Here is a 21,813-nt window from a genome sequence, read left to right as displayed (position 1 = left end):
ATTAGCTCTTGTGAAGCAGAGCGTCCGCACTGAAAATCTAACAATCCCCTCTGTCAGTGCTGCTGCCTACGTGAAAGTGTACTCAGTGGGGCGGCGGAGGAGAAGCTAATTAGAATCTCTGCAAAGTTTTACAGACCGAGCCGCAGTTCACTTCAAGTACATGTCTCTCACACACACACACACACACACACACACACACACACACACACACACACACACACACACACACACACACACACACACACACACACACACACACACACACACACACACACACACACACACACACACACACACAGACACACGCACACACACAGGGTCTCTCTTCTTCCTGTAGTACAATTTACACATCTACCAATTAGTGGAGATTTCCTTACCTGGAAATCCCTGGTAATTATAATGATGATCTCTACTGCGGGTGGCACAATTTGCAGGATTCTTTGGATTTATTTTCAAGTCCAGAGTTTGTGATCCTGTGCACCTGCCACTCATTTTTTAAATCACAAAAGACGTCTAACTACAAATGGAGGAATCTCTGTGTGTCCGGCCGTCTTTATTTCGATTTTCTCAACGACCACCCATCAAATCGACTGCTGAGGACCCGAGAAACTGACACAGTTGTTCACAGACAGGGGTCCTTGGCACACTGCAAACGCTTCTCTTGTGTTGTTCTACACAACAGTAGAAGTGTAAATAACAGGCAAGAAAGTCAAAATATTTCAAGGGACATGAATAAGGTGCGTGCGGGGGGATCCTTGACCAATAAAAGTCCATCCATCTACTATCTCTACCCCTTTTCCTTTGAGGACCGCTGGGGAAGCTGGAGCCAATCCCAGCTGACATTGACAAGAGGCGGGGTACATCCTGGACAGAGTCAATACATAGAGACAATTCACTCATTTGCCGGTACAGTTAATCAAGAGTTTCCAATCAAACTAACCCTTATCTGAACTATTTAGGACTGTGTGAACATGCAAACTTCTCACAGAATAACGCCGGCTGAACAAGGAACCTTCTTGCTGGGAGGCGACAGTGGCTACCCACTGCACCGCTGCCCAAATGTCTTCTCTAAATATATGTGTTTACTTGTATCACATCAGACTGTGAGTTTAAATCTACAAGGGGAGCATCAGTTTCCCGTATGCTCACATATTATAATTTAGGCTTTGACAGAGTAGAAGCAGAGATCGTAGGGAGAGTTTTGACCGATTTTCACCACCAGCAGTGGAACGTGAGACTGAAAGCAATTTGTTGGACATAAAAATGTAAAGAGAATTGAAATAATCAGACGTGAAACTTTTACGTCCATGATAAAAATGCTCCTGTCTGTTTACGGAAGACAACACAACCTGGTCTGATGCAAGCCAGCGCTGAAGATCTCTATTTACAACCAGATAAATAAATTCTTGAGGTAAAAACCTTGTACAGAGTTTTTTATTATCAAGCCTTTATAAAATCTGGAGACTATGGTGTGTTCTCACTCTATTACTGTAGCTAGTTCACAGACTGGTCTTTTCATCCTGATGCTTTTTGTTTCCTTGCACTTCTCCTGCAGGCTGCGAAGATAATTACTGATAAGAAGTGGAGTCGCTCCTCCACCTGCACCTGAAGCCGACCTTTCCTGTGATACTGTACATGAGAGGATACAGACAACAGCCCACTGGCTCAGTGGTCTGCTGTGATTGATGTCATCTCATTAGCTATGGGAGTTGAAACAGCGGAGAGCGATGCAGGCACTCTTTCTCCATCAGGGTGCACCCTTTTTCTTCGCCCTGGCTTTTCGTGTGTCGCCACCATCGCTGCATTAGTGCGGCGAGTCCGACCGCCTCTCCTCTCCCTCACTGCCCTCACTTCCTGCATCAATCAAGCTCCTCTCCGAGTTTGAAAATCCCTAAATCCCTAAACTCATCTACTTCTTTCTCTCTAAGGATTTTTTTCCTCATGATTATTAAGATTCCTCTCCTCTCCTCTGTGCTGTAACTCCTGCGGTGATAGATATTCTTTCTCCCCCGTCTGTTACTGTTGCTCCCCTTTAAAGCTCCTCCGCCGCCGCCGCCTCCCCCCGGTTGGTTCTGCGTCACTGATCACCGCTCGTTCAATCTGCTGAGGCTTCTTCCCTGGAGAGTAACTGCAGTAATAAGAGCAGAGAGGCTTCTGGGATGCATACTGCTGGCGCCCTGCAGGGCAGCCTGTAACAGACAGCCATAAACTTAGGAACTCTTAAACATAGTAAAACTAGAGGAGCAGAAAGAAAACAAGGACAATGCTAGAAAAAGAAAAGATTTAATATGTTAGAACCATAAACGTTCACTCTTGTTTTTCCACAAATCATCATGACTTGCTCGATGAGATTTCTGCAGAGCCTCAGCGTCATCGTTCCAATAAGAAACATTGAAATAACCGGGCTTTCAGTCCCCGTGTCTCCCCGAGGCAGTGTTTTCTCCAAGGACGGTGCCGGATTGACTGGAGACACTCAGCGGCTCCTTGTTCCTCCGCAGCGTCGCCTGCTTAATTAATAAAACAGTCGCCTCAGATTCTTCAGGCACCATTTTTGTTTCCTATTTACACCGTATATTTCTGTAGGCAGAGACCACCCGAGACACTCCTGAGCATCTGGCCAACCGCGCACAATAACGGTGTTTTCACTTTGAAGTGCCGAAGAAAGCTGCTATTTCAACACCGAAGATCAATTTACCATAAAAGTTACTGTTTGAGGTTTGTTTGGGGAAAAGTGGGCTCACTCTTGTGTGGAGCGGGAGATTGCTTTAAAATTCACAGACAGGAAAATGTGCCTGAAGGAAATAGTGTCACTTATATCTCACTGAAAAATATGAAATTTAATTTTATGGGTCAGTGCTGCTTTTCCCCCTCATCTGTAACAGCATAATTCAAGTTTTCTTACAATGTGGGTTATATTTCGGGTATTAATCATGTCGGTTATGGTGACATTACACCCACCGACTTTATGAGTATTCCCACGTTCAGGTTCAATTCAGCTTTTATTTACAGCAGAACAAAACAATGAAAAACAAGAGCCCTCTTTTACGAGTATGCCAAGTTTAAAACGCAGCAAAACGCCCCGTCATGCACAGAGAGCGAGAGAGAGAGAAAAATAAATGTTGACAAGTTAAGTGCTTCAAAGAGCCAAGTATTTGATAAAAAAATCAATCAAAAAGCTCATCACTAAAACATTTGCAACTATAAGATTAATAACATCCTGAGCTTCTCCAAAACCACCCGGAGACAAAGTATCAGGATTCAGAATCTGTTCCAAACTGGGTCACAGCCAAAGATTTTAGAAATACTGAGCTTATGAGTTCAAAAGATTCCAAGATTTTTTTTTCTGCCACCATCATTAATGTTAATACAACTTTCAAAATATTTCACTTATTCATTTACGTAACTGTTAAATTATGTTCTCTCAAATTAAAATTTCTCCACCAGCTGATACACGCTACGAAGTATCATTTCCATCTTTTGGTTAATGTATTAAATGCAAATAATCACATTTAAGAAGCTGGTATTTGATCAAACAACTTGAATTGATCAAATTATTGATTCAGTCCGAGTGTGAATAAAAACATACAATGGGTTATTAAAGGTGTTTAATTATTCAGATGTGATTATATTAGATGTTGATTTACTGTAACAGGTTAGGCTTTGATGTGCAGACTATTAGTATCCAGTGGTGCAAAGTAACTATTTACATTTACTCAAATACTGCACTGAAGTGAAAAAATAAATAAAAGGTGCATTGCACTTTATTCTACTTTATAATCAACTTGTATATATATATATAAAACTCTACTTTCTCTACCTTCAGACTAATAATACAAATTAAAATTAAACAAATAAATTATAATGTATTATTAGATTTAAGCTGCAGAAGTATATAAAGTATCCTAACCTTAATGCTTGGAAGGGAGGGCCGAGTGATATTACATAGGTTGCGATATGCAGCTTCACCGCTAGATGCCACTAAATCCTACACACTGAACCTTTGAAGTGACGTGAATGCATCAATAATGATAATCAAGTTTTATATCTTATTCTTATATTGTTCTTGATTCTGCAGAATTATTTCTCTTACTTAATGTTTTTTCCACTTTTACTAGAATTTTGACTTCAGAAATTTGCTGATATGTGATATTGCTACTTTTACTTCAGTGAATCATCTGAGTACTTCCTCCACCACTGACAGTGTCACAGAACCAAACACAACACTGAGGCTTCTCCCCTCCCTTAGTTTCACTGAAGACAACTGGCAACTAGAAAACATGCAACTAGAGAGAGCCTAAAACATCCATTGTTGCTCCTTGGCATTCCGTCCTCGCGGGGTTCCTAGGTAACAGTTGCTGTCGGCAACCTTGGGCTAAAACTTTAATCCTTTCTCAAAACAAAATGTTGAGGAACGTCAGAGATATTAGAGCCAGTGCATAATGCAGCATGACTGATGAGAGGAGGGCGGAAGGGAATCCACCAAACGACGGGTGTGAGGTATTAAAAGTCAAATGTTCAGAAAGGGACGTAAGTCGCTACTGTGCAGAACATATAACAGAACACACACACAGGTTTGCGCAGCTACTGTACATTATGGGCAGCTTAACCAAAACCTTGTTCCTAACCTTAACCATGACCAATGAATTGATGACCCTAACCTTCACCTGGCCACCACTCACATCTTAACCAATCTTTGGTCCCCATGAGGTCAACTGGTCCTGACAAGCTCTGCATTTATTTTGAAAAAGGTCCGAAAGAGATGGCAGCAAAAATTAGTACACACACACATGCACGCACGCGCGCACGCACACACTCTCACACACATGCACGCACCCGCACCCGCACCCGCACACGCACACACATAGACTTAGTGTGTTATAGTGACGTTATAGGCCATCTAGCACCAAATAAACACCTCCACAAATATTTTTGAAAATATCTATATGTTCTTGAGAAATAAAAAGGTGCCTTCAGGGGAAAAAGGAAAACACCATTTCACACATGCCAAACAATGTGTGTAAACTGATCATGAGACAAGATGTGTCAGGATAAACGTGGCTCTCTATGTCAGCTTAGCATTTCCCCTCTGGGATATCTTGAGCAATGTACCTTGAAAAAGAAATTAACAGTCTTGACACAGCTGTTGATACAGATGTGAACCATAATATAAACTGGAGGTAGGAGTAAAAAAAGAAATACTAGATTCCCTGTGTCAATGTAATGTCATATTCAGTGAAAGTGATGAGGCCTCTTGGGTGATGCATGTGCTGTGCTTTGGATAACCCATCTGCTTTGGTTTTACAACAGAATAACAGAACAAAAGGGAAATAGACATGATATATACACATCTATATCCACATATACTGGTACAGTTCATTTTTAGAAGATGAAGCTGGCTCTGCTAAAGCTCCTGAAGCCAGTCTCTCCAAAAGGCAGGTGCTGTGAAATAACAAAGTCAGTGGGTGGTTGGCCTTTCTTAAATTAACCATCATTCATCTCCATACCTGATCCTGGCCTAGAAATGTCAGAGCAGCTGGCTGCTGTTGGGTCTGCAGGACTCAAGCTAAGCAGGCTAATTTGGTGCTTAAGACTGTCAGGAAATGGCAAAGCCACTTAATGCATAAGAAAATTAGTCCTTAAACTGTTTTAACAAACTCATTATAACATTATGAGAGGTCAATAGAGCTGAGAGAATCACATTTGATGGTGTAGATTTAGCTAATAGCTAAACTGCATCATAAATCCAGAAAAACAAGAGGTACAGAAAACTGGACAGGCTCATAGGCTCTTCTCATTTATTGTGTCAGTCCACTGAGCAGTAACACATAATGATTCACACTCTTCCTGTTCCATCATGCATCTGTGCCCCCCTGTGACACAATCCTAATTAATTTGCAATGTATCATCCTAATATGTGCATGCGCCTGCACAAATACACACAGGCATTGTCCCTCGGCCTGAGAAAGAGGCCTTTGGTGTCAGATGTCCTCATATTGCTGATCACGCGGTTAAATTATAGCACGGTATGTGCATATCTCATTCCAAGGCTGCAGAAACACAGCCTCATAAATCAAAAGTTACTGCACTGCAGCTGCACGACACTCGTAGAGGTCAGAGGTGGACAGCAGCTGGTGCATGTGGAGCATCGTGACCCTGGCATGAAAATGAATGCATCGCTACTATACCTCTGCTCATCTCTGGTCCATGCAGCTCCCATGGAATACAGCTGGGCCGCAGCATCTTCTCAGCCCTCAACATGAAGGAGAAATCCATATCTGTCCTTCCTTTCTCCTTTTCCCTTTCACTCTGAACCCTCTCGCCGTTAGCGCGGCATCAGCTTACAGCTCCCAGGATCCCAGATGAGGGACGGGACGCAGATTACCAGGAGGATCAGTCCACGCCCTACCATCCTTTCTATCCCCCCCAACAGACAATCCTTATTATAAACTATGGTAAAGCTTACCCTGTACAACCATGCGATGGTCTTGCCCACCTCCTGCTGGTCCCCTGCCCCACCCCACACCCCAGATGGGACATTCCCGTAAATGCCAAAGACAGAGATATATACCGCTGGATTACACTCGTTCCTAAATCAGGACCTTCACCCTCCAGCTGTGTAATCAGAAAGCTAAAGTAGAGCGTGCCACAGAGCTTATACCTGACAGAGACACTGAGACATATGTAAGGCCCTGAGACAATCTTGGTGTAATCCTGAGATATCTGCAGTATTAAAGGGCTGCATCCGCCCCACCTTATACAGATGCAGCGCCGTGCGGGCAACAATGTCCCCACTTACAATGTAATAGCAGGAGCATATGTGAACGTTAAAACGAGACACTCCTCTACTCGCAGTCTGCATCTTAACAGCCACTTCAGTACCTCACACCCCTGTTGGTGAGATCAAATGACGTCAATATGTTGTCTCCCCTGAGAGTGCTTAGCACTGGAGCCAGTGCAGAAATCAGATAAATCAACATAATGTGCTGGAATAAACACAGTGAAATATACTGTTAGACTGCGTATTTACAGAACAGCCACACTGCGCATTTTCTTTTTTATTAAATAATTAAAAATTTGTCATCGTATTTATTTTTTATCATTATTCTTCTGGACAATTTTCCACTGGACTTTCTTGTACTTTATAAAAGCAACAATTTAACCGATTTCCCCATTCACACGTCAACATTTACCATTTTAATCTCTTCCTTTTTATCCACAGGTAATGTCTGAAAACAGCAATAGAGGTTAGTTCTGATTCTAAACACCATAAAAGCAGAAATATAGATCTGAACAATGATGCTTTAGGTTTGTGTCAGCAACACGAGTAAAGACAGGTGTTGTTTCTGGAGCAGAGACCTGATTAGTTCTCTTCCCGTGGCGTGTCACCTGACAGTCTTCTCATCCTCATCCTGATGGAAGAGCCTCTCCAGCCGGCTCATTCAAACCAATTAAGGTCTGGAGGTGCATTACCACACACTTAGTACCTGTCCGTCACTGTGCTCTGCTGCACTTCACATTACAGCTCACTGGTCTGTTGAAAGTCTCTGAATTTTACCCTCTCATATCATCCTCTGTCTGTTTCTGTCTTCCTGGTTTTCTTAGCTGTGCTCCTTCCTGTAGCAATCTGTCGTCTCACACTCTCTCTCTCAGTTACAGGAGGAAGTGAAGGCAGCAGCCAAACATATTCCCCTCTCAGCCGAGCCACGGAGAGAAGCATCTTGTGCATGTGAATGATTATGAATCAGTGTGAACATATGTCACAGCTGAAGTTACAGACAGCACAAAGACGAGAGAAAATCAAAGAGGAGTGCGCTCGTGAACTCGTGAGATTTGGAGAAATGGAAATGCCCCGCGGCGTCAGATCAAAACAATGCAGAGACATCCAAACATCCCCAAACGCAGAGACACTGACAGAAAGGCTCGTATCTCAACATTTCCCCTCCCGGTCGGACAGTAAAACAAAACACTCTGATGTGTGGGGGCACAAAGGGCTGAGCTTGTGTGCATGTTCTTGCTTAAGATGTCCAAACAGTTTGTCCAAGTGAGACGGATGAAATGTTTGGAACAATCCAAATTCCCACCCCACCCCCCTTACAAAGCACGCTACCAACCATGTAACCATAAACCTCTGAGAAATTAGCCGTAATTTAACAGAACTACATTTTGACTCAGCACTGAGATGGTTGGAATTCCCCCCATGACTGTAGTGATGCTGGGAAAAGCATAGACAGAGATTATTCCAGTACAACAGCTTGAGGGTTAAAAAAAGAGTGTGCAACAAAAAAAAGGGACGATTTCCATTTCAGAGGAAGAGTCATAATCAGCATTACATACTGCTGTAGGACTATTAAAGTGAAACCAGTCTTAATAATTACTGCACATCTTTCCTGCACCAGGTACTCACATGTCTTTTACTCATTTATTCATAAAGGCAGCGCAGTGTGAGCAGGACCCATTAAAATCCCTACCCGGGCTTGTGTTAACTGTTGAAAAGGTCAACGCACAACTAATAAGGAAAAGTTGCATCAATAAACAGGAATTAAAAGTAAGTTGAGTTCAATAGCAGGAGCTGTAATTGAGTCCAGATGGAGCAGCACTGAGTCCATGCAGCAGAACAGGGAGGCTGCAGAGGGACCTTCTCATCCTGATGGTGAGGTTGTTTAGATTTCCTACTTTATTTGAATCTGTTTTAATAATCCCACTCAATGAATAACATCATTCTGTAGTCATGAGCTGTGAGGCAGTGACGACAGTGGCCCAGAAGTGCAAATGTTTAAATGTCAAAATCACAAAATACAACAGAAAATCCAAAGATACAAATGCATTAAGTTCTAACGGAAACAACAGGCACCTGTTATTGTAAAAGCTCATCGCTGATTGGACAGGAAATGATGACATAATGCGATTTCCTGTTGTGTTTTGGGATTAGCACTTCAGGGCTCTGGAAGTGACAGACACCCCCTCTCTGTTTGCTTCTCGTGGATGGGTTTGAACTGTGAAGGTGTGATTTTCACAACTGTCTTCCACAGTTCACACCTAATGAGTGGAAATTCTATTTACTTTAAGTACTGTGCTCTAGCATTTGAACTTTACTTGACATGTATAATTTTTGCAACTTAATAATTCTATTATATCTTAGATCACTCATATCATTTCAAAGCTAGAATAACTAGTTACTTTTCAGTTTTCAGATTTTATAAACAAAAGGTGAATAGTACATTCTGGCTGGTTGGACATTTTCTGTAGAGCCTGGCCATTATGGATTTGAGGTGGCTGATGCTAATATTATGAAGTAATAAATATGATGCTGATATATATAGTAAAATAAATAAAGGCAATAACTCCTAAGATGTCAATTTAATGAAACTTTACTGTAAATATCTATGAATTAAAAAAACAAATTCAACCAAACAGAACTTGAATTGTGATGTAAACATTGTTGCAATATTTATGTAAAATGTAAACATAAATGCAGATCCTCTTTGCATTGTTTATTCTGTAAAATTGGACAAGGCTCTAATCTTCTGTCCCTCTATTGACAGTTAATTAAATAATCAGGTCATTAAAATCAACTCAGCCGAACAGAGAATTGACTTAAATGTTATGCTTGAAAAAGATCTAACAGTATAAGGGTAATGTAACAGTATTTGTACTTTTATCACTGGTTCACAATACTTCTGTTCTTTATTGTAATTGAGTATTTTCAGTATTGTTACTTTGACTTAAGTGAATTATCTGAATACTGTTCCTACCACTGCTGCTGGAAGATGCATTCTTCAGTACGTTGATTTGAGTTTTGTTCGCTTCTCTGATTGCGACTCATGTGACGGCCATAAAGTGAGAGTGCAGAAAATGTTAATTGAGACTCACACTGTTCAAGTGCCTGTGCTAATTGGCTAACAGCGTGGTGACAGAGGTGGTCTGACCACCACCTCAGCTGTTTTCTCTCTCTCCAGAAGAGTAGTCAGGTTTAACGCACCTGTGAATTACTCCCACAGCCCGGCCAGCCTCCCCCTTCTCTGTCAGCCCTCCCCACAGCACTAATAACACCATAATGATGCCACTGTTAGTACAGTGCTGGGGCAGTGTGCTTTATGGACTGACCTCAAAATCAATTCAGCATCACACAAGACCTATTAATGGAGTTATAGGTCTGAAAATCCTGCTCTCCTCTCCTCTCCTCTCCTCTCCTCTCCTCTCCTCTCCTCCCCTCTCCTCTCCTCTCCTCTCCCTCTCCTCCTCCTGCATGGGGCCACATTACCAGATCAAGGCAAAGTAATCGATCCTGTCACACACAACAGTCATGGACAGAATGTGTCATTGTACTACTGCTTCTCTTCGTCTACACCCACAGGTTAAAAACACGATCTGTCAACCACACAAGTATGGAAAGTAGCTACTATCCCTCCTCAGGACATAAATCTGATGCTGCAACTGTGTAATACTGTAAAATAAAATGCTTAGTTGTTTTCTCATTAGTGTGTCTGGTGCGCATAATTTGGAAATATGGAGGTTTTGTGTTGGTGGATGGAACAGAGAAATACTTGGCGGTCTGGGAGCAACATTCCTGGACGGAGAGACTAGTAGCTGAGTCGCTCGCGGTGGTTAATTAGGGGGGAGTCTGTGGGAAACCCCTGAATCTGAAACCCTCCTCCAAAAAAACTCACACCACTTCAAGTAATGGTAGCCATGTTGAAAGGGACTCATTGTTCGGCGGCCAGAGCAGAAGATTCCATCGCTTATGTCCAGTCGTCGGAACTGTGGTGCACACTTTGAGGGGACCAATAGAGAGCGGTCGCAGTTATACTACCAGAACACAGAGGAGCGAAGAATCAAAGGGGTGATAGAAGTTTAAGGGAAAATCCACTCGTTTTAAAGGTCAAAGTGAGTTTACTAGTCACAAGAATTACGACTCAACTGCTGTAAAAACTGTTGCACAATGTGCTCCTTGCCTCTGAGAGAACTACATTAGTTGTTACATAAGTTTGGGTTTGGAGATTAGAAATCTTTAACCAACAGCCTGCACTACAGACGAGGAATGGTGTGGGTCCGTTTTGAATGGTGTTTCTAATGTTCTGTCCTGCTCATCTGTCTAATAATTCCAGCAATCGGTCTATATGTAAATATCTTGAGAACGTTTGTGCAGCTTCATGTTTCTGTGGACTGAGTCCAAGCAGCCGGTCACAGCTCAGCTACTGCAGGTCACTTTTACAGTTTCAGAAAGGAAAGCTGCAACCAGCATCACCACAGATCAAACAAACAGCCCATTCCAAACTGGTTTAGAACCGGCACTGCACTAGTTTATATGTAAAAGCACAGAGTGGGGTCCACCTCTCAATATAATTTGATGCAAAAACAGCAACCGTCAAACGACCATACAGTTTCAGCAGATATTAATTTGATATCTTTCATAAATGTTAGATTTATAGAAGGACAGTGGTTCTAGACCGACTTTATTTTGTCTTGAGCTTTTCATCATTCTATCTAAAAGTGGAATAAGGAGAGGATTGCCTTTATGTTTGTGTGGAATGTGGTCAAAATGTGGTTTGGCAAATAAGATCACAATCCGTTCTCACACACCTGTACTTTCATATGGTCGACCAAAAACGCCTTTTAATGCCAGGAGTAAATATGATAAGTAGCCTATTCATATTAGGTTACACATAGCCTGGGCATACTTGGATAATTTGGAATCATATTTAACTTTCACAAGATGAGCAGGATGGTGAAGATGTTTTTTTGTATTGAAAATACAGGTGTATCAAACATTAGTGTATTTAATCAGTGCATTCTGGAGAAAAATACAGTTTTAAATAAAAACATTTTAGAAACAGATAGCAGTCTCCCTTACATTGATCTGACAGCTGTGAATAACTTTGAGAGGCGCTGATACTTCTTTTTAAAATAGGAATGTACACACATGCATCTCCCAATGCACACGGCCTTGTCTCCTGGGATACTGGTGGAGGACATCTGGTCTAAGGTAAAGTTTTAGCCAGACAGTTATTTTGAACAATAAACACATTTACAGGAATGTATATACACAGCCTTCTCAACAGAGGCGGCGTGTGTTTGTGTGTGTGTACATACGCCTGAGCACACTGTGTACAGTAATTGGTGACCTGCTAAATATTTGTGTAGAAGCCCCTCAGCAGGAGAAAACAGAGAGGCATGATTTCAGCTCTAATGCCTTCAGGCTGCAGACCAAAAATAATTCAGGGATGGAGCCCACTTTAATGCTCAATGTCGACAATTCAGCGGGAGCTGGGGAGCTGATGATGATGCATCGACTTACTGAGATTTATTTTCGCCTAAAATGAATCACGTTTAGTTCCGCTAAAAACAAATGAAATTAAAACAATGTTAAGTTCCTGTTTTGGTTAAATATTGGCTCAAAAGCTTCACTCCAGAGAGAGCCAGATAAGTGAGACACTTTCTGACTTTAATGTCGAGCTTGTTTTTAGGACGTTACCTTATTTGTGAAACCCACGTTTTGCCTGATTATGAATTCAAATACTGATTTAATTAATTTTGGCGTGATTGGAAACAACCTGAGTAGCAGAGTTCGGTGGAATACCACTAAAAAGAAAACTGCTGCAGTCTGAGCCATCTGTTACAGTCTGGAGTGTGGAGATACAACATGGAAAATTAACCATGAATACTATGTGCAAGCATAACGGTTTTACACTGACATATGGTAGCAACAGACTTTTTAATTTAATTATTGGTTAGTCTTGTTTTTGTTTCTGCAGCAATTTCCCAAAACCTTAATTTGCTTTTGTCCAACCAATAGTCCAAAACCACAAGATCTTTTTTAATTAAATCTTATAATTTAACAAACCAGAAAATATGTTCGTCCTTGAAAGCTAGAAACGGTTAGGTTGTATTTAAACATCTAACCAGTCATACTTATTTTTTCAGGTGATTAATTGACTAAATCACAGCTTCCTGAAAGTAACAAGAAAGCATTTCAATCGCCCCCTGGTGGCTGCTCGCAGTATTGATCATAAATCCCGCCTTCTCCATGTTAGTAGATGGGACACATTCAATATATTTTTCTCAAAGATGGATTCTGTACTCATCCCAATTACGTTTGTTCAAGTGTTCTTATAACTGGTGAATTAGTTATTTGATGCTATACAAGCAGGCTGGGACGCCTTGATTGGCAGGTGAGATTGATGCCCGATTGGTCAAGCGTGTGTATGGACGGGACCTCAATACACCAACGTCATCTTCCGATCACTACTCTGCAGACTTGGGCTCTCAATCACGTTTTCAGAGAAAGATGGCAGTATTCATGGAGGGGATATTTTGGCAAAATTTCTGGATTGTGGGAGGAGGCGGAGAAGAATCGTCCATCTCTTTCACAGTCTATGGATGACCTAAATGCTGCAGTGTACGTGGGGAGCATAGAAGAGGACACAGCAGGGACTTGAGACACTATACGTGAATGTACTGTGGCTCAGCAACACAGGACTTAAGCCAAGGTTTGACCTTCCTCTGACCGTCCTCTAGTCTAACCGTTAGGATGTTTCTACTTTGCCATTAATGAATTGTGTGGATGTATAAAAGTGCACAGTATCACCCCGATGTTCTGCCTTCAGCCCATCAATCTTGTGCGAGGCCTGCGTGAAACCAGATGAAGTGTTCTGCTTATCCTCTGCTCTGCTGGAATGTCACGCTTTACGTCCCCTGGATACAGAGAGAGAGGTGGGGGGTAGGGGTGGGGGGGTGGGGTGGGGGGGCTGTACTTCCTCAGAACTCATTTTCCCTCATGTCTGGTCCATTCTCATCTGCCAAGGCAACAATATGTACCAGCAGCAAGGAAAAAAAATCTCCACTGCTAAAGCAATGAGGCATTTAAATAGGATGAGCTGAGACTGTAGTGAAGGCAACCAGGCTTCGTCTTCCTCGCCGTCTGTCTCCTCGTCTCTCTCGCTCTCTCTGAGTGTTGCACTTGTTTGAAGTTTAGACTCAACGGGGATTTGGATGATTTAAGGTGAAAACAGAGGATTAGATGTATGGAGCGGCGGCATGGGGGGAGACCAGGGAGTTTAGGTGCTTAGAGTCAAATTGTTTTCTGCACCTCCTGTTGCGAGGCGGGCACCACAACACGCAGGCTTGAAACATCACACATGAGAGAATCAGAGCTCATTTCTTGTATCGGGGCACATGTACAGTGAATCTTTTTCTCTCATTTCTCCACTGAGTGTCATCAATGGAGACAATGAGAATACAGCGGGAGAATAGAAGATGCTTCTGCAGGTGTCAGGCTTCACCCAATAAACTGTATAAAGATGGACGACGTGACAGATCCCCTTAAGTGAAGCCAAATCAGCTTGACGACCCCCTGGTGACTGGCTGCAGTATAGGTCATAAATCCTCTTCTCAAAGATGGTCTCTGTCATTTTAGGTGGTTCTTATCAGACTGACGTATGTTCAAGTGTTCATACAGCTATTTGATGCTATAAAAACAGGGTGAAATGTCATGATTGACTTGCGATTGGAGTATTGATGGGACCTCAATCCCGCAGCTCCATCCATGATCGCTTTTGCAAATGTAATTGGCAGAATATGGCGGAATTCGTGTCCAGGGTATTTTGGCTTTTAACGGGGTGAAATATAATGAATGACAGCTAAGACTGTCTGGTGATTGGTCGGCCATGTGACTCCACAGCCATTCACTACTGCACGGACTCCAAATGACATTAAAAGTGCAAGATGGCAGCACCTGTGTCCAGGATATTTAACCTTTAGTTTAGTACAACAAAAAGGAAGTGAAGACATGTCGTCCATCTTTATATACAGTCTTCACCCAGAACTCAGCATAGCTCCATCCCAGCTCACTGTGTTTTGTACCAGTGAGGAACGACAGGTTTCCCCATCTGGACCAACAGATTCCAGGATCCTCTCTAGAAGCACACGATGCAAATTAAATACGCAGCAGGTCCATAAAACACAACTCGGAAGAAATACTTCACTCAGTCCACAACATGAATCTTCCACATATGGTGGTGATAAATACAGGATACCCTCCGTAGAGTTCTTTTTCTGTCACTGGCTACAGTCCATTTGCTCCTCTGATGAAAAAACTATAGAATACTTGCTGCATGCAAAGTTATGATGATGGGCCGTGAGAGGGAAATGGGGGAGAAAAGTATCATAGGAGACGCGATAACGGGGAGAAATATCCTCGTTAATTTTCTCCTCTCCCTCCACTCCCCAGCCAATAACAGCCGTCCTCATAATGTGCTCTTAACCCGAGTCGTGACCTACACACAGGAAATCCATATTAAATGTCGTCTTCATCAAAAACCAACTGGGAAACAAAGACTGTCGTGAGCCGGTGGGAAGGAAATAGTTAAGTGAGCACTTTGGCTTTCATGAATCTCATTAGCATACGGAGACATATCAGTCACACTGATAGGAATAATATCATCTCAGAGACAGTGTGTCATACCGGAGAGTAATTCACTGCTTAGTGTCACGGTTAAAGCGCTCCCCGGTTCTCCTTGAATTGGCGTTCACTGACTCACTCTGTGAAGTTTCTTTCAGATGAAGTTGGCCTCGCAGATTTAATTGCAGAGGAATGTCTGTTGGAGATGTAACCTGTCTTAGAGCTGGCATCCTTCTCGCAACTCCCTTTTCTGGTTCTGCTTCACTGCATGCTTTTGTTTTCCGTAGGCCCCGGGTCTCTCTAAGGTGGCGGTTCACATCAGGTGCCGCATGGCGAGGGCACTGCGGCCATCTGCAAACCAAACCCAGACAAAGGAATGCTCTCACCAGCTGGTGTGCAGGGCAGCACTTCTGTCACCTCGCCCAACAGAGCTAAAGGAAGAGGTTAGTTGTCATCTGTCCCCTCTGCCCCTGGATGCTGCAACATGAAATCACAATGCCCTCCCGGTGAACCACAAACTCTGAAGAATTTCGGAGCTTTTGAAACAATACGGCGCGGCTTCCTGTGCCCCTGTATGGTCATGAAAGCGAATATGTGCCGTCCGGCTGTTTCTCCCTGCAGCAAAGCTCAGGAGTGGAAACTCAGAGTCCACAGGGCCTCTGGTCTCTCTGACAGCCTGTGCAGCTCTGACAGTTCATTACTGGGGCTTGCATTCCATTAAAAAGCAAAACAAATAACCACAGAGTCATTATTTATTTAAGGTCATTACCAACCACTGTAGAGCAAAAGCTGCCAATGTGCCAGTAAGTACTTCTAAGCCCTCGGCTATTAAGTGCAGATACACACAAAAATAATAATACTAAACACTTAATGAAAAAGAAGCTTAACCATGAGGTAAGTAAATTGCAAATACTCAAATAAAGATGCATTGAATTATATTATATTATTTCCTATACTGTATAGATCTGTCAAATCCATTTTGGTTGGTTTTGCTTTTGTTGTGAGAGTTTTTATTTCCTTGATACAATGCTCTTTTTTTCCAACTATCCTCTATATATATTAATGTAATTATATGCTTCATATAGTGATTACATTAACTCTGTTCATCTAAATTGTATGTCTGCGGTGTTCCAAGATATTAATGAGATACGAATGTCATAAATGAATGGGAATACTGTACGCCATTAGTTTATTGTCATTTAAGAGGAATGAGCTCTTTAGATCTAACTATCCGGTCTAAGAGAAGTAAAACCTCCCGCCCACCACCACCGGTGTCTTCACATGGTATGGGAGGCCCCGGGAGTGCTGGCTGTGCCATGATTAGTTTTTCTACTGGAGGAAGTGGGTGAGGAAGAGGAAGAGAGAGGGAGAAATGTTGGAGGGGTAAGGGGCTCCCTCTCTCTTAGCTATTGTTTGGACACAGTTCCTCTCATGCTGCATTGACCACAGACAGGGCGTGGCTGAGGGAGGCCAGGCAGGGAATATTGGGAGGGGAGGGGGTGAGGTATTTGGACAGTGGTGGATACAGGGGGAAGGTTAGAGCGCGCCGCATACTTTCTCTGCATGTGAAGAGCGAACGGGAACGCGGGTGGTCTCTGGAGAGTGTTACAGAGAGAGAGAGAGAGAGAGAGAGAGAGAGAGAGAGAGAGAGAGAGAAAAAGAGCTGAAGTGGGTGGGATTTTGCCCCTGTACTTTGGCGCTCTGTTCCCAGCGCCGCTCATGTGCACGATGAAGTAATGAGAGACTCGAGGCCTCCGACAAACTCAGGCCAGATGGGGAGATGATTCTTCCCTACAATTACTCTAAAGTACAGAGCATTAGAGGCAGTGCAGCTATTGGGAGATAAGATAATCACTGAGAATACTTAATCAACACTGTTTTACAGCAAGCCGAACAGTTTGGAGAATGTCCTTAAAGGTTTCAGCGGCTTTATCTTCCTCTATCCTTGACTGCGTGTATTCTAGCGTATACTGCCGAGAGCAGATATAATAGAATAGTTTAGTTGGAGGAGCTGCTGGTTCTGGAAGGTTTTTTTTCTTTATCAAATTCACATTTGAATGTTGGCTTTTATGATATTGTCAGCATTCCTCATCAGTCTGTACAAACATTTAAAAGGACCCAAAAAAAGAGCAGCTATGCATAAGAAAAAGGCAAATGTGTCTTCTTAAAAGGCCAAACAAACAATGGTCCTCCTCTGATTCATAGTCCATGAGTATAACAAACATGACAGAAAACTCCAAGGCACTTTGAGTTCTGAGTATGTTGAAAAGCTTTTAATTTTTCATGGGCTAAACCCACTTTGATACCGCAGAATGACTCCGAGATCGTTTCTCAGCAGTAGAGCCAAAGTATGGGCGTTTGAAATTATTCCTAAGAAATCATATCTTTTCTGTGCATTGGTGGATAGTTGTTAATACTTGACCAACAAGAAGAAACAGAAAATAATCACTATGCAGAACAGCCAGGGTTCACTCTAAACCGGCCTCTCCTTTTATGAATTTCATATTATGCATTATTGCTGTGATCTATTGGTATTTATTATAAATTGTCATCTTAACAAGCCTTGTCTTTTTTAATTTAACAGCCGAGGGAGAGGCCATGGAGGTCACAGATAATTTTTATAAAAACTAAAGCCCTCACTGCCCGGCCTGAGTCTGTGACTTTTAAACCTTCTCAATTTATTTATTCCGTCTATGGTTAGATTTGAACCAATAATGGTTTTAATGAGGGGTTTTTTAAGTGTTTTTTTTAGCATTCACAGTGTGCTTGTGCCCCTCTCGTTCAGAGTGATGCATTTTAAACCCAATCAAACCATTTGGTTGCCAAATTTATCCAAACTGCAGAATGTTTTGTCATGTTCATGCAAAGCATAACCTTTAGCTTTCACTCACTGATAGATAAAAAAGACTTTGACGTTCTGCTCAGCTCGGATTTTTCTCACTTGAGAGTTGTAGTTCACCTCTCACTAAGTTTTATCTTTGGTTTTCTGTTGATGAATCAGTTATTTTCAAATCATACTTTTGTGCTACTGACTCAATTCTAAGCATTGTCTGTACCAAAGCTGGACATCCACAACTCATCTTCCTTTACGTTGATATGGGTCTAACCTTAAACACGTTAATTTGGCTATGGATATCGACTGTGGCTGATCATGATGCTCATGGACAGTTGAGAAATAATAAATGTAATACATATACATCACTGCTTTCACACTTTGTGTCAACTACATCAGTCTCCTTGTTTAAAGCCGGCAGGAGTCCTCCATACTCCCTGTGCTGCATGAGTCACTAACAGCTGACTTATGGTTGTGTCTTAGAAAGGTTTATGGATTAGTATTGGCAGAATCCCTTGAGTCCGTGATGAGCACTTTCTCTCCAGCCGACAGCCGGGCACTGATCTACCAAGAGTATAAATAATGAAAACCCCTGCGAGGTTCGCTCCCATTGATTATGGAGGACAAAATATTTTTCCTGAAGCTACTGTTCCTTCAGACGAATTGAACGAAAGCTTGATATGTTTCCCTCCTCATAATTCAGATTGTCGTTAAGTATGTCGAGAGAAAGAGCCAATAATAGAGGGGTGTCATCACCCCGGCAATGAATGCATTACTGTCAATGGCCTGAATAGAAGGAGGCAGGGTTGTAACTGTGAGCCACAGAGCTTTCCATTGACTCAACTATAAAGTGAATATGAAACATAGAAAATAAATCTTTGAGTCATAAAGATATTTGCTTGGAAGAAAAAAAAAAAGTACAAAAGTTTAAAAAAGGCAAAATGTGAAGAGTCAAGTTAATCCTGGTGCAGCGTGCAGAGTCAAAAAGTTGCGTGATTTAATCTCTTGTTCCTTGTGATTAGTTTAGCAACAAGAACAGACTCTGAGGCCGACAGCAGCTTCTGTTGCCATGTTTACAGTCTTATTGGACATCTGTCAGAGATGTTATTGAAGCTCCACAGGGAGGTGAAACAGCAGAAACGTTTGTGACATTTTGGCACAATATAATATACAATATTTACTGGTAGGCAGGTCCTGCATGTTTGAAAAAAAAGAAAAAATGGAAAAAGCTTGTCTGTGCAGCAGCTTTGATTCTGCACAGGGCAGAGCCAACAAATTGACTAACAAACAGCGAGGCCTGGAGAGGGATACACACCTAAAGAACATTTAATCTCTCTAAGCCACTGGACGCTGACGCTGGCTCGTCACACACTAAACTGCCTCACACGAGAGATCTTCCCAAACGAATCATCCTAAACTTCGAAATCTGGAGAAAACATCCTTAAAGCTAAGCAGTTCTCTGGCTCATCCCTCTTTATGCAGGAGAGGTGAAGGCTCAGCCGCATTAAGTTTGTTTGGTTTGAAGCAAAGGAGGGAGGTGGGGGACGGTGTGTGTGAAGCTGTGTTTGGCTTTAACCGTCACCTGACTGCTGGCCTGGCCTCTGGGAACAGGAAGTATGACATCACTGCCCTGACATTCAGGAATGTGGGAATGTCAGGCTGCCTGTTAACGCTGCAGGAGCGAAACAGAGACAGAAAGCGAGCAGGGTGGACACAGCGGAGACGTCACTGCAGAGTTATTTTATTATTAAGTTATTCCAACTGTGAGGACTAAAAGCCATGTTCTGACTGACTCAAACCCTGTGCAGAAAAAAGGCTACTTGGCCGTTCTGTTGACATAACTTATCCAGCAAATAACTTAAACCAGGCTTAGCTCTCGAATGATCAGCATCGAAGCAGCAAAAGCTCGGATATCCTGACTTTTATTATCTTGTATGCTTCAGGCTCAAAAATTACTAAATTTCCCAGGATGCAACTTCACTTTTTATGAAACCCTGCCTGCCTAATAAACTCCCACGTCTTTCTGATTCCTCACCACCTCGGAGATTGTCAAGCAGGATCACTGATTCAAAATTTATAATCTGCAAGCTGAGTTAACCCTGATCGCACTGCTGTGACACCATGTGTTGCCCTTTAACCGCATGTTATGAAAGCTGATGCATAACTAACATTACGAAATAATGCAGGATGAACACAGCCTCCATGGTGCATACATACGGCATAGTTTAACGTAAAATATATAACTTCGGTCTCTAGCTTTGTGTCTCAATTCGGGGGCTGCATCCTTCGGAAGCTGCATTTGTAGACCAATTCCATCACAGCGGAGCGAACTAGACTGTACCAATTCAAAGGCTCCTCCAAATGCGGGCGACCAATGTGTCCTTCCACCCTCGAGCAACGGAGGCTCCACCCGGTGGCTCCTTCGCTGCCCAACATATCCCATGATTCATTGTGATTTAGTGAGGGACTGTTTTTCAAAGAGGTAATGGCAGCAAAAATCAAGGCAAAAACCTCCGAAGAATTTAATTATATATAAGTAGTCAACCGAACAGCTAACGGTCCACATCTTTTCAACGTTTTTGATCAACCGAAGAACTTTTTCTGCTGTAGCTCTTTTGTTAGCTGATGGCTGTAAGGGCGGGACAAGCTGGAGATGAAATAGGAAGACCAGACCACCTCATATCGGACTGACCGACCCGGTCTACTCGGCCGTAGGAGGATGCAGCTGAAGTCGGCTGCGTAGACCGGGTCCTCGGAAGGATGCGACCACTGAATTAAGACAAAGCTTAGGGGTCTCTCGATCAAAACAGGCCTTTGATGACGTCGTGAAGCAGCGTGGGATCATGGGAGTTGTGTCTTCACCACAACTAAGGCAGTGTTCACAGGTGAGTTCATGTCTTAAAGTTTCATTCACATTACGTAGCAAAGAGCAATGAACAATTGTTATGCATTACGAGTGACCAATGCAGACAATGGAAGGCTAACTAGCTAACTGGCTAAGTGGCTAGCGGTGTGTTTTTCCTTTGTTGTTTGCTCCAAGGAGTTATAAAGCACATATGACATTTCGTATAATTACAGGGTAACAAAACATACAACATCATCGTTTTTACACATTCTATTGAAGATCTGTTACTCATTATATCTTAGAAAACAAGTACATCATCACTCTTAAGCCTCATTTCACACAGATCCGTCCTCAGCTTCGAGCACCAGCAACGGACAAGAGGAATCACAAGCCGCTGAACTCCATATGCCCGACACAGGGAGTCATTGGGAGTCATTGAATATATACAGACAGTGAACTGCTTGGCAGGGCATGATCTCGATAACCCCCCAGCTTCTAAACTTATCCAAGTCAAATGCAGAACACAGGCACCTCGGGGCGAAAAAGACCTGCACCATCAGGGTTTGTTCTTTCTGTGGCATGTTCACGATTTCAGCGAGTCAAGGGTTCCGTAAAAGTTGAATCTGGCATATCATCCTGTATTTGTCGAAAGCTTTAAATTTGTCACGACTAATTAGTTGCTCAGGAATTTGATGTGAGCACAAGCAGGGATTTTTGATGTTCAGTTTACATGACAGG

General features: G+C 42.5%; 1 protein-coding gene across 6 annotated transcripts in view; it reads right to left on the bottom strand.

The window, feature by feature from the left end:
- Positions 1–21,813, bottom strand: part of kaznb (kazrin, periplakin interacting protein b) — a 108,952-nt gene that overhangs the window by 41,208 nt on the left and 45,931 nt on the right. The window contains exon 1 of one of the 6 annotated variants that reach the window (XM_035149999.1): positions 6,186–6,322. The exons of the other annotated variants lie outside the window; for them this stretch is intronic. Coding sequence (XP_035005890.1) covers positions 6,186–6,273 — 88 coding nt within the window. The 5' untranslated portion in view covers positions 6,274–6,322. Of the gene's footprint in view, positions 1–6,185; positions 6,323–21,813 lie in introns of those variants that run through there. 6 annotated transcript variants of the gene reach the window in all.

Source organism: Hippoglossus stenolepis, chromosome 3 (genome assembly GCF_022539355.2).
Source record: "Hippoglossus stenolepis isolate QCI-W04-F060 chromosome 3, HSTE1.2, whole genome shotgun sequence".
In the NCBI taxonomy this organism is placed as follows: domain Eukaryota; kingdom Metazoa; phylum Chordata; class Actinopteri; order Pleuronectiformes; family Pleuronectidae; genus Hippoglossus; species Hippoglossus stenolepis.
The sequence above is the reverse complement of the archived record's forward strand: the minus strand, read 5'-3'. Positions and strand labels throughout refer to the sequence as shown.